Genomic DNA, 14,193 nt, shown 5'->3' on the forward strand with positions numbered 1-14,193 from the left:
AATTCCACATTGAGCATTCTTTATCCTACTATTTCTGTAGGATATAAATTCCTAGGCCTGGAGTTGCTGGGTGGAGGTACAGTATATGTACATTTCTTGGGGGTTCAACATACAATGTCAAATTATCCTCCAGAAAGTTTTGAACAAATCAACATACATATCTATTTCTAGATACCATTCTAGGAATAGACAGAACGTGGTTTAATCAAATAGCTCATAAAATCTAAATGATAATCATATGAAGGGAGATCTTATAAAGTTAATAAAAATCATGCAAAAAGAAAAAATAATTGCATGCAAGAGTTCCAAATATTTTCTGTGAAAATACACAACAGAAGTAAAACAAAACAAAAAAATCCACTGGTAATTCAATGAATGTAAATGTTCCAATAGTATTTAAAACCAGTTATTTTGAAAGAATCAATTTAGAAAGTTGAGACAATATCATCACACACATTATTCATATACTATAAACATTTTCCCTGTAGCAAAATGATAGGGTATAGATCATTCTTGAGGACCAGATTCTTATAATATCTAATACTGAAATTCTGACACAAAATATGGCTCATGGATAAATGACTGCTACGATTAATTATACAACTTTAAGTAACAGATTATGAGAGATAAAATAATTATATCCCCAAAGTAATTTTAAATGAAGCAGACGCTAAGGAAGAATCAGAAGAATAAATTACTACATGAGTTTTTTTTTTTAAGTTTATCTTTTCAATTAGACTACCCTTTTGATATCACCGTCATTGTCATTTACTATTTCATCTCTAAAATAAAAGTATTTTTTCTACAGTAGGGCAAGCATTATCACTCTCAGAACTGAGAAGGACTATCAAACATCTCACATGTTTTAAGTGTTCCTTCCAGTATAATCTGAGGATAACCAGGGAACTTCTTAAGAATACAACTTTCTGGACCCCATTCTCCTGAAATTTTGATTCATTACATTGCAAATGGGGGCTCAAGAATATGTATTTTAGCAATGCCCAGGTGATACTTATGAACTCTGAAATTTAGGTAACGATTTATTACTGTAATGATTACACAGGGATCGAATAAAATTATATTACACAAAGCCAGCACAAATTATACCATACCATAAGAGAACATTATCCTCAGGCCAGCACCAAGACAGTAAGGTACTCAAGTTGAAATCCAAATAATTATTCTTGACTCTTCCCACTTTTTATAGCAAGAATTTATCCCCTAAACCTGCCCACTTCTTTCCATCCCCACTGCTATTCTCTATTATTCAGGCTAACATCATTTTCTTGTACTACTGCAATAGCCTCTAATTAGCCATCCTGCCTTCAGTCTACCTCCCCTCTAACCCAACCTCCCTGCTGACCTCACAGTATGCTTCCCTAAAATTCCACACCTAAAAGGTCACTTAACATGGATCCATGGCTCACCACTGCCCTGAGGATAAAATCCAAACTACTACAACCTCACTGACATTTTAATTTGTCTAACAAACAGTAATAATTCTTTGCCTTTACATGTTCTGTTCCCTCTTCTGCACCACTGTTCCTGATACCAAATCAATATTTCCAATATTTGAATATTATCATGTTACTACCCACCATCCATGGCTCTCTACTGACTCACATATTGGTTTTCCAACTTCATTGTTTTAGCTGTTCAAAGGAAATCTTATATTGGATGCTCAAATATCAAAGCTGATTAATGTAGAGCTTTTCTGGGTGGAGGAGGACCAGGGGCTCAACCTCCTCACGTCTTTTCTACCCCACAGTAACCCCTAAGGGGGCTCCACATAAAATAACTAGATTTTAAAATAGTAAAATCTAGACTCTTTTAGATGGCAAACACAGATCTGGTCTGAGAATATCTTTTCTGTATTATCTCCTGGTACCATCCCATGCAAAATCTTATTGACATTGCACAAAAAGCACCATACTTCGATGCACAAGAGGTTCCTTCTGCCTACAACTCTCTTCTCCCACCATGTCTCCTTGAAGAAGTATTAATTCTTCAAGCCTCAGCTCTCAGTCAGTGTCCCACAGGCAGAGTTAGGCTCTGCCACTCCTCTATTGTGCTTGCACACAGCAACCTCATGTATAGCACTTACACAGTCTTATAGTCTGATTCTCCACTAGACTGCCAACAACTTGAGTGAAAATCTTTACATCTTCCCATCCCCAGTTTCCAAAATACTCTCTGATGACTAGTATATATTTGATATCTATTGAATAAAAGAAAATATATTTAAAATGTTAATCTCAAGTCTTAAAAAATTATTACAATATATTCAGTCTATTCAGTTGAACAAGGTAAGAACAAAATTCTTTTAGAAAATTTACTTGTCCCGAATAGTTGACATTCTAAAAATAGGTTTGGTGTTTAATTAAGTAAATCTTTAATTCAGTTATTCAGATCAATTCAATGCCCCAAGTTTTTAAAATTTTTAAATATTTTCAAATTTATTGGCAAATTTAAATTATTATGCTTAAATTGACTTATTAGTGAATTACTGAGTATCTACTGCATTGTACAGATAATAGAGAATCATTAAGCTATAGGATCTTATAAACTATAGAGTCAAAAATAATATACATAAAACTAAAATGGATGATATAAGAGTATAACACACTGTGAAAATGAGAATATATATTCTATAGACTGAGAATCATTGATAGAAGATCAGATGAAAATGAGATGGTCTAACTTAACATCCTTATGTTAAAACTAAGAAAAGAGATCTAGGTGAGAGGAAGTTAGAAAAACAGATAAATAAACTTTATCTATGGAAGGTATCATGAAAAGAAGTCAAATATGAAGTGAGCCTTAAAAAATAGGAAGAACTCATTAAGTGTAAGAGATGAGAGCATTCCATGAAAAGAGAAGATGAGGATGTTAGTGAGGGGCAGAGAAGATTCATGAGTCTGATTTGAACACAGATACAAATTAGAGAGTTACGGGGAGAAAAGACAAGAGGTTTTATGACACCAGGTTTCAGGCAGCTTCAAAGTCAGGCAGAGGACTTTATATTTCATATGATAAAAAACAAGCAACCAGAAAACTTAATAGGTCATTTAAAAACCTCTAAGAATTCTAGGGCTTCCCTGGTGGCGCAGTGGTTGAGAATCTGCCTGCCAATGTAGACACGGGTTGGCAGGCAGATTCTCGAACACGGGTTCGAGCCCTGGTCTGGGAGGATCCCACATGCCGCGGAGCAACTGGGCCCGTGAGCCACAACTACTGAGCCTGCGCGTCTGGAGCCTGTGCCCCGCAACGGGAGGGGCCGCGATAGTGAAAGGCCCGCGCACCGCGATGAAGAGTGGTCCCCACTTGCCACAACTAGAGAAAGCCCTTGCACGGAAACGAAGACCCAACACAGCCATAAATAAATAAATAATTTAAAAAAAAAAAAAAAAAAGCAAGCTCTAAGAATTCTAAATTAACTGTCCTGTTTTACATTTGAGGAAAATAAGCCACAGAAAAATTATGTGATTTCCTCCTAGTTAGGAACAGTATGGAATAGCCCCACTCATATAATGCTGCCACCTCTGGAGCACTTTGATGAAACAATTCATTCTTCAAATACAGTGGGTAAATGCTGCTGAGCTTGGCTGTTTGCCTAAGTTCTAAACAGAATTTGTATAGAGGGCATAGTCTCTTGTTAGGGAAATATCTCACACACATTCAAATATGAATTCTTTGGTTTTAAAATGACCATTTAAAAAATTTAGTATCAATTCCTTACCAAAAATATACAACCAAAATTTTTGTATGAAACATATCGGCAGTTAAAAAAAAAAAGGTTCAAAACTGAATTCTCTATATTGATTGGGCATAAATTTTAACACTTTACCATCTTTCACAACCATGCTTAAAATAAGTATTTCCAGAAAGATAGTAGAGAACATACCCAATCTTCAGATTGAACTTAAAGAGCTTGTATGGTCCCATAAATCTGGAATTGATTGAACCAGTATATTAAGAAGACAAACCAGAAAGATGCAGTCAAATGCATCACTGAAAATGTTTTTTAAAGATTGAGAACCAGGTGTGTTGTGCACTATGACAGCACATCTGTGATTGCTTACCACTATAACTTACCCCAGTTTTATCACACAAGCGTAAAGTATGAAATGATCCAACAGCAAATAATTCTCCATCTGGAGCCCAGGCAACTGAGGTAATAGGATGCTCATGAGGTTGTGAACTGTACAGAGGGCGGCCGTAGCTATCCCATACCTGCAAAAAGCAAATTCAAAAAAATCTTTTATAAGTCACCACGTTATTACAAACAAGTTTGTAGCTTCTAGTAAAGTATCAAGTAAAGATTTAGAAGTCATCACTTTATAATATTAGCAATTACATGTCTTTACTATCCAACAAGGCAAGGTGGGGGTAGGGAAGCTGTATTCCTGGAAACCTAAATATCTTCCCCAAAAATGTTATGGTATCATTATGATAATTTCAGATTTTACTAACTCTTTAATTAATCATAAAAACTGCCCATTTTAAATTTAATAATAAAGTTTTGAGATGTTCAGTTTTTTGCTTAAATTTTTTTGTCCAGTAAGTGCTCTATCAACTTTCCCTGAAAGTATTTATTTCAGTAAATTCCCTCTAACTATAGTTAACTTAAATCTTATTCTCCCTCACAAATTACTTTGGTCTGAAGCTGATTAATGATTAATAAACCAGTTAAATTGACTTTTTAAAACTTAAATTGATTTAAAGAGTCACTAAAACTAGGAGTTGTTTTCATGTTGCTACTCATTAAATCAAATTCTATAGGTCAGGGACTTCCCTGGTGGTGCAGTGGATAAGACTCCACGCTCTCAATGCAGGGGGCCCGGGTTTGATCCCTGGTCAGGGAACTAGATCCCACATGCATGCCGCAACTAAGAGTTCGCAAGCCATAACTATGGAGCCTGCCTGCCACAACTAAGACCCCGTGTGACCAAATAAATAAATATTTTTTTAAAAATGGTTAAAATGGTAAATTAAAAAAAAATTCTATAGGTCAATGAAATAGGCCAAATTAGAAAGGCAACACTTCAAAATGCCACTGAAAATTATAAAATAACAATTTGCTAAATTATTAGAGTTAAAAGATATGGCTAAAGAGAAGGACTAAAAGAATACTCTTATATGCTAAATACTTTTCACGGAAATTCGATTCTTTCAACCAGGTGATAAATTCAAACATTATTCAAACTTTACATACCTTATATTTACAGTCTTCGCCAGCAGATAAAATTAAATCATTGACTGAGTTCCAGTCTACTTTTAAAATAATGCCATCATGAGCTTTCCACTATGAGAAAAAAATATTTATTATAACTTCAAGAGCACTGAAAAGTTTTTTAAATAAGAAAAGGTATTTTGCCTCTTTCTAATGATTCTCTTGTCCTCTTCTTGGAGAAGACTCCTATCTTCCTTTCATAACCATTATGCTTGTTTCATTTCCAATTTAAACTAATGAAAAGCACCTTGCACTATGACATCCACTATATAACTCACATCCTTATCAATTTCCTCAATTGCCTGGACTCCAGATGGAAAATCACTTGCTGTAGAACTATTCCAAGCTTGAAATCTGTGTGATAATAATGGAATGAATATGTTATGTACTCCAAAACTTACTTGAATCCAAATTTTGCTCCCTTTGCACAGTTGATCCCATCACTGATACTGCCTTCATTCTTGTTTACTAATTCTTTTATTTTTTAAAAAAGCTTCTACTACATGAACATCCTCTTTAGGACTCTCTTCATTCTCTTCTGTACATTCCCCTAAGCTTCATTCTCTTTACCTTCATGTCCCTGGAGTAGTCACTAACTACTCTGAGAAAATTCTGCTGCATTTACCATCTAACAAAAGGTTTCCCACAGATATATACTCTACACATATATAGAATGCATACATATTTGTGTATATATCTAAGTCACCCAAAAATTGGCAATCTAGAAGTTAAGCGTGGATGTCTTCTTGATCTTAAATATAATTTATGTGCTCATTTAGCTATTAACCACACACATAATTAAAAGCCATTAATCTTTCACTAGGTTTAAGCAGAATAATATAACTGAAAAAGAATTAATTTTTCTTGAAGACTATAAGGTACATTTTAATGTCTGAACCAACTAACTTTGTTTCAAAGAGTGACTGATTTTAAGGGTTTTCTCTCTACAGAGTCTTCCTGGGAAAATCTATTATTCTTAATGTATACAGAAAAAAACATCAAATTAGGGTCAAATAAGCCCTAAGAATAAGCAATAATTCATAGCTTGTTTTATTCAAGGTACATAAAAATATACTCTGTCAAAAACGAATGTTTTGATAAAGCAATAATTTTCACAATTTACTGCTAAATTAATCCAATGTCCTAAAATAAACTGCAAAGACAAAAATAACAAAATATAGATATATAGAGATAAACACATGCAGAGATTCTCAAGAGTTTCATTTTAAAACTACAAAAATAATATTTTCCATATTCAAAAGTTAGGAACAAAATATGGTTTAAATTTTCCTTATACTATAATTTAGGATATCAATTATACATTACAAACATTCACATATTACATATAATGCATAGATAGTTTTCAATTATTTCTTAATGTATTAGGCATTTTGTAAAATTCCTTTGAATCATGAGTTCCTCACAGAAGGCAGGAACTATGTTCTGTTTCACTTTGAATACCTTACACCCCAGCACAGCACCTAGGATATAATAAGTATGCACTACATTCCCACTGAATGACCAAATAAACAGAAGTCTCCTCATTATGAAACCAAGTTCTGGGTCTGTAGAAGAGTCCCTAAAGCTCTTAAGGGAAATGAGATATATACTTTTGAACTGTATTCTACAAGCAAGAATTAAATAAGCATTCTTTTTTGTGAATAATCCAAATTTGAGTATGTGTTTATGCCCAAGGAGAATTGCGGCAGCTTTAGTTTTCCAAAAGGAATAGAAGATTTGCACGAAGTTACTGATTATACTTTAACCCCTTCTCCACTCTAGCTGAATTTTGGCAATGGATACTTTTCTTTCCCTCCACTACCTCCTGGGCCAAAGGTTTTACCGAGCCACAAAATGATAATTTATCAATGGTGATTTAAGCATCTTACTGAGTTTTACTTACATATGCCTAATTACAGGTATCTTAACAAATCACATAACTATAAACTAAAAGATTCATCTGGCCTGCTTTTGCTGTATTATTTCAAAGCACATTTTCAGAATATAAGTGGTATTAGAAGGACTTTGACTAAAGGCAGTCAGAGCCAGTCCTGTTTCCTAGCTTATTCCTTTTGCCCAAATTCTTCTCTTTCTATTGTTCCACAGTTCTTAGCAGAGTGTTCTGCATGTAGTAAAAATGTAAATGCATGATGACTGTGTGGAATATGTATAGCATAATCTACATAGAAGTGATTAATAGGAATCTCAAAGCCATTTCTATAACCTTCCTCTCCAAATTCTACATCTACTCACTGTTAAACCTAATGCTTCTTCTTAAAACACTTTTTATACCTGCTGTAGCCAGTCAATCTCCAGCACCAAATCCCTTACCCAGGACGTGGTCATTCTATACCTTTTAACTGGCTTCCATGGCTCTAATTTATTAAGGGCTGACTAAAAGGTAGAGATGATATAATGACACCGCAATATCAACAACAACTACTCTTCATTGTGTGCACTCAATATTTTGATTATATGCACTGTCCCATGCACTTTGCAATTTAACTCACTTAATCCTCACAACATTCCTATCAAGTAGGTATTAGCATCACATCTAACAGATGAGAACTTGAGGCTCTAAGATATTTTATAACTTGCCTAAAGTCACATATAAAAGTAAGTGAACATTTGAACCCAGGTGACTAACTCCAAAGCCTGTAATCTTATTACCCACACTACACTGTGTCATTATCAAAATATGAAGAAAATGATTCTGCCTCTTTGCACTGAAATCAAACATCAAAATCCTGGATATAGGCTTAAAGGTTTTTCATTAATTTGTCCTCGCCTGACCTGTCTTAACTGCCACTATTGTTTTGCTTCCCTATAATTGGTAAAATTATATATACCCAATTGTTCTAAACATTACATTGACTCCCCCTCCACTCTAAAAATACTAAAAGAATTCTAGGGTCTTAGAGAAAGCTCAAGGGTACTGAACAGACAATGAGGAGGAGGAGGAGGAGGAGGAAGACGCTAGAGGTGATGATAAAAAATACAGTCTAAACAACCTCTTAAAGTTTTATGATTTAGTCCTGTTTTGTCTCAAATCTATACATGTTAGGTTGACTCTGTTAAATTTAAAGATGGCTATTATGCCAAACCATGTGATAATTTAGTAACTCAGAACACATTTATGACTTACTGGTATAATGTGAGTTGGAAAAAGGGGGAAGTGAACCTCATTGGAAACATAACCAGATATTCCCTGTTCTGTAACAAAGGCTGATAAAACCACACACTTAAGAGCCTCAACTGCAACAAGACCACCCAGAAAAAAGGGACTCCTAAGAAAGTGACCTCTCACTTAGCAGTCTGGCAGATCCCAATAACAATTTACAAATGCCTGAGAAGTACCTGTAAAACTTTAGCATTTGGTTGAAGAGGTTTAATGATCAGCTGTTTGCCTGCTGTGTAAAGAACCTTTTCTGAATCAGGGCCCCATGCTACTGAATACACTGGTGTTCCTGTAAAAAGGAAAAGAAAAAAAAACCTGATGAACTTTCATTATTATGCTTTATAAAAGGGAGATTGTTAGGAAAATCAAAAAAACAATTTGGGGTGTCATTTCCTCCTATTCAATGGCCCATCCAAACTGCAGTATATAGCCTGATACTGAAACATAGACCAGGTTAAGATTGACTGTTGAAAATCTACTGTGAGCAACTAACTGATAAACTATATTTTTTACTAATTTTGAGCTTGCTGAGAAAACACGGAGCTTTTAGGACTTCGAGAGTGTGCTATGGAAATATGTAAAATAAATATACTTCATTATGTTAAGATATAAAGAGGTATCAGAAAAGTCATGATTTATCATTTCCCATCATCAACAACTCCTGTGTAGTGGTTTGATATGATTTCAAATCCACTCGTTCACGACAAAATGAAGTTGTTTTGATCTAAGAATGAAGTTGTTTTTATAAGGAAAGCTGTTTTGCTATAAGAGTGAAGGTGTTGCATCAGGAGATCATCATGGACATCTGAGGCTGCTGATGAAGCACTCTGTAGCTCAGCTGCTGAGGGGCACCACTGGCGGCTAATCAGTAAGAACAAATGAATAAGCAACTATGGCGAGGGGACATTTAGACTATAAATATCCAGAATCGTGAGGACTATCTGAGAATGTCTGGCCTCAGCAAGGCGACTCTGTTCATCAAAATAGGTCTCTGAAGATCCTGGGGCATTAGCTTCCTGCCAGGGTAAGACCCTTTACCAGCAACGGTGAAAACACTGCAGCGGCCCCACCAAGATCATTCAACACTGATTGGTCAACACTTGAGTCTTCGTTCCCTAGCAGTGTGCTCCAGCAGCAACATTCGACTTTTGCTTCTGTGCCTTCATCTTGTGGTTGACTAAGCCAACTCTCCTGGGAACCAACTGGTAAAAAGGTACACCTCAACTAAATTTGGACTTCTTTATTATCATTGGTTTGGAGAATATTTCTTTGTTGGCTTCTTAAGAGACATTATCCTGGGGACTTCCCTGGTGGTCCAGTGGGTAAGACTCCGTGCTCCCAATGCAGGGGGCCCGAGTTTGATCCCTGGTTGGGTAACTAGATCCCGCATTCATGCTGCAACTAAGAAGTCCGCATGCCGCAACTAAAAAAAGATCCTGCATGCTGCAACTAAGATCCAACGCAGCCAAAAATAAATAAATAAGTAAATTTATTTTAAAAAAAAGAGCTGTCATTTCACTGTACATGAATTATACTTCAATAAAAATGGGGAAAATTAAAAACAAACAAAATAAATCTTTAAAAAAATAAATTAAAATTTTTTTTTAAATTTTTTAAATAAATAAATAAATAATGAATATCATATCAATTGAGAGCATTAAATTATCTGTGCTCCACTGTCTGACCCAGTTACCTATTCATTAGAACCTGTTCATTAGGGAAGTGAATCAAGTTTATACAATTAATCTATGAAATATTAACCTATTTATATTTATAAAACAAAGCTTTTAAAAATTGTCTAGGATTCCTAAGTCAGACTATTGTAGCAGTTGACTTTATGTGAATGATTGACTGAATCTTTCAGTAATTTACATTCTCAGTAAAATGAAATCTGAATCTGAGGATTTATAAGCAATCAGTAAGATTTGTTTATTTAAATGGAAAACCCAACTGATGCTAATCAACAGGGAGTAATCAGTAATCAACAAGGAGTAAATTTCAGAAAGATAAATGCTGTGTTTAAGTGGCACCCTACTCCTTTAGTGCCATTTTTTTCCCAACCAGAACGTAATTCAACTGTGAGCAAGTCTCAGTGGTTTACAGGACTTAGAAAGTCTGATTTAGACCTAGTTCAAAAAACGCCTGAAGCATTCCTTTCATGGTGTAGGTTAGATATTATATTGGGTCTAAACATCCTGTTCAGTCGGTGACATCTAGGATTGTCCTGTATCAGAGGAACCTACAGATGACCAATGAGATGGCTGACCTCAGAGGGTACTTCTTCTACACTTAGTAAGTATATTCTCTTGAAACATTCTCTGGGAGTAGCCAGGAGCTGACCTGGGCTTCAAAGTAAATCTCCAAATGAACAGAGTTCAAGTTTAATAAACTCCCCAGAAAATGTAAATCAAAATTTCAGGTATTCCAAACGTGATTCTTGGTGAGGACAGTAAGGGAACAAGAGAGGAAAGCTTATTTGATACAGTGGTAGAATTATAGGTGCCTTCTTTATTTCCATTATTATAGTTGTAAGTATTGTGCAAAAAAAGTAAATTTATGTATTTTAATTATAGACTATCAAATCTTCATGAATACACTCAGTAAAATAACACTTTCCTGAGTGTATACAGAACTATGACAAACATCTACCCCCAAGGAAATAATTCAGTAAACACAGCTCCCATTGAGTTATACAGGATGTGACTCTAGTCCTTTAGTTGTGGTAAAAGGCATGGTTTGGGGTATAGGATGAGGAGTTAGGGACTCTTATGTCCTCTTTCACATTGAGTTTGTGGCCCCATTAAGTCAACTGTGTCACCATTTCCTTGTTTATAAACCTTATAAATCTTCAGAATACTTATCTCTCCTGTTAGGACATGGAGATTATTCATTTCCTGCTTATAAAACAATTTTTTAAACAATAATGCTGTGAAAGAAACAGGTATAGTAATTTATAGAATAAAACGAAATAGGCTTATAGAGGTAAATTTAAGTAATTCCTTTGTTACAGCATGTGGTTTTAAACCACATTCTTTCAATCAAAAAACAAACATAGAGTTACTTATGATAAATAAGCAATCCTAAATAAGATCAATAGCTAAGGAAGTTCCAGCTTCCTAACCACCAATATTCAAAATGAATATAACGGACTTCCCTGGTGGCACAGTGGTTAAGAATCCGCCTGCCAGTGCAGGGGACACGGGTTCGAACCCTGGTCCAGGAAGATTCCCACATGCCGCGAGGCAAATAAGCCTATGCACCACAACTACTGAGCCTGCGCTCGAGAGCCCATGAGTCACAACTACTGAACCCGCGTGCCACAACTACTGAGGCCCGCGCACCTAGAGCCCATGCTCCACAACAAGAGAAGCCACCGCAATAAGAAGCCTGTGCACCGCAACAAAGAGTAGCCCCTGCTCACTACAACTAGAGAAAGCCCATGTGCAGCAATGAAGACCCGATGCAGCCAAAAATAATAAATAAATAAATGAATGAATGAATAAATAAATGAATACAACATCAAGAACTAAGAGGGCTTCCCTGGTGGCGCAGTGGTTGAGAATCTGTCTGCCAATGCAGGGGACACGGGTTCGAGCCCTGGTCTGGGAGGATCCCACATGCCGCGGAGCAACTAAGCCCGTGAGCCACAATTACTGAGCCTGCGCGTCTGGAGCCTATGCTCCGCAACAAGAAAGGCCGCGAGGGCTTCCCTAGTGGTGCAGTGGTTGAGAATCCGCCTGCCAATGCAGGGGACACGGGTTCGAGCCTGGTCTGGGAAGATCCCACATGCCGCGGAGCAGCTGGGCCCGTGAGCCACAATTACTGAGCTTGCGCGTCTGGAGCCTGTGCTCCGCAACAAGAGAGGCCGCGATAGCGAGCAGCCCGCGCACCGCGATGAGTGGCCCCCGCTTGCCGCAATTAGAGAAAGCCCTCGCACAGAAACGAAGACTCAACACAGCCATAAATAAATATAAATAAATAAAATTAAAAAAAAAAAAAAAAAAAAAGAAAGGCCGCGATAGTGAGAGGCCCGCGCACCGCGATGAAGAGTGGCCCCCACTTGCCACAACTAGAGAAAGCCCTCGCACAGAAACGAACACCCAATACAGCCATAAATAAATAAATAAATAATTTTTTTTAAAAAAAGAAGTTAAAAAAAAAAAAGAAGAGAACTCTTCCTTATATTCATTCTTTATATTTATAATAAAATGTTAAGTGTGAAACTCCTGTATATATGTTTTTAACGCTATACAACTTCTGATTTGGGTGGTTCTGGAGAAGGCCATATTGAAAGTGGATGAATTAGCTTCGCAGAGAAAATGATTTATATTATAAAAAATCCATCTCACTAGCATTTGAAACAAATCTTTAATATTTAAAATGTTTTTTAAAAACATATTTATTGGGCTTCCCTGGTGGCGCAGTGGTTGGGAGTCTGCCTGCCAATGCAGGGGACACGGGTTCGAGCCCTGGTCTGGGAAGATCCCACATGCCACAGAGCGACTAGGCCCGTGAGCCACAATTGCTGAGCCTGTGCATCTGGAGCCTGTGCTCCGCAGCGGGAGAGGCCGCGATAGTGAGAGGCCTGCGCACCGCGATGAAGAGTGGCCCCCGCTTGCGGCAACTAGAGAAAGCCCTCGCACAGAAACGAAGACGCAACACAGCCATAAATAAAAGTAAAATAAATAAATAAATAAAATTTTTAAAAAAAAACGTATTTATTAAAGCACTGAATTACTCCCAATGCTACACTTCACTTTGCAAAGTCAGTATGGAAATAATAATATAGCCTTCAGGTTAAAAAACTTTACAACAAAAAGTTTAGCAAATTATATAATAAGATGTTATTAATTTCTTTATTAACAAAAATGGACAAAAAACAAAAGTAGTTTTATAATCATTAATTTCTTGTTTTTTATATTGGGAATTTTTATTTATGCTCCATTTCAGTTAAGACACTCAAAAAGATCTTGTTTTTCTGACTTTGTACACTAAGATCATGTGACCTTTTTGACATTTTTTAAGAAACCACACGCACCTGGGGTTGTGTTAAATGTCAGACCCTTATCTCTCTGTAAAACAAATTATCTAAATTCTTTCAACTTGTTGAAGGCATTTTAAACCACAGAAAAGGAGACAAAAATGTATTTCAATTGTTTTAAGGAAGTACATGGTCAAATATACCATGTTTTTCACATTCATACTAAAAGGTATCCCCTAAAAAATGTTGTTTTTGCATGCTTTTAAGAATGCTTTTGAAACAAACTCTCACTATTACAATGAAGCATTAGCTACCTTTGCCTTGAGTGCAGTATAGGTCTACACCTTGTGAGTATAAGTAAAGAACTTAGAGCAGAGTTTGGCGCTCTATAAGCACGACCTGTTAGCTACTACCACTACTACTTTGTAATGCAATAAGCAACCATTTGTTATTGTGATGTGCATGGGAGTAGACACTCAAGTTTTTTGGTTGCCAAATCATTAAGTATTCAAAAACAAAGAATTATCTCCCTTTCATTCTATTTGTAGGGACATGTATTAACAAATAAGTGATATCGAGTGGGATTTATTCCTCAAAAAAACAACTTTTTGGTTGTGTATGTCACTGGGTCAATACAGAGAAAAAAGCTGAAATGAAGGCATTTGTTTCTTTAGTTTCTAGCCTCAGTCACCTCTCCCTTGGGGATCTCAACTTCCTCCATAGCTTCACCTTTCACCTTTCTGTAACTGACACTCACAATAATATTTCAGCCTTTACCTCTGAGCTCTAACACATTTCCAC

The 14,193-nt window shown here is 36.2% G+C and overlaps 1 protein-coding gene across 3 annotated transcripts in view; it reads right to left on the bottom strand.

Annotated features, from left to right (window-relative positions):
- Window positions 1–14,193, bottom strand: part of IFT80 (intraflagellar transport 80) — a 147,354-nt gene that overhangs the window by 101,019 nt on the left and 32,142 nt on the right. For all 3 annotated transcript variants that reach the window (XM_057545810.1, XM_057545808.1, XM_057545809.1), the window contains 3 exons: window positions 8,591–8,700; window positions 5,216–5,305; window positions 4,096–4,233 (listed from right to left, as the gene is read on the bottom strand). In XM_057545810.1, the coding sequence (XP_057401793.1) occupies window positions 4,096–4,233; window positions 5,216–5,305; window positions 8,591–8,700 (338 nt within the window). The remainder of the gene's footprint in view (window positions 1–4,095; window positions 4,234–5,215; window positions 5,306–8,590; window positions 8,701–14,193) is intronic.

The sequence above is a fragment of the Balaenoptera acutorostrata genome, chromosome 4 (genome assembly GCF_949987535.1).
Source record: "Balaenoptera acutorostrata chromosome 4, mBalAcu1.1, whole genome shotgun sequence".
Classification (NCBI taxonomy): Eukaryota; Metazoa; Chordata; class Mammalia; order Artiodactyla; family Balaenopteridae; genus Balaenoptera; species Balaenoptera acutorostrata.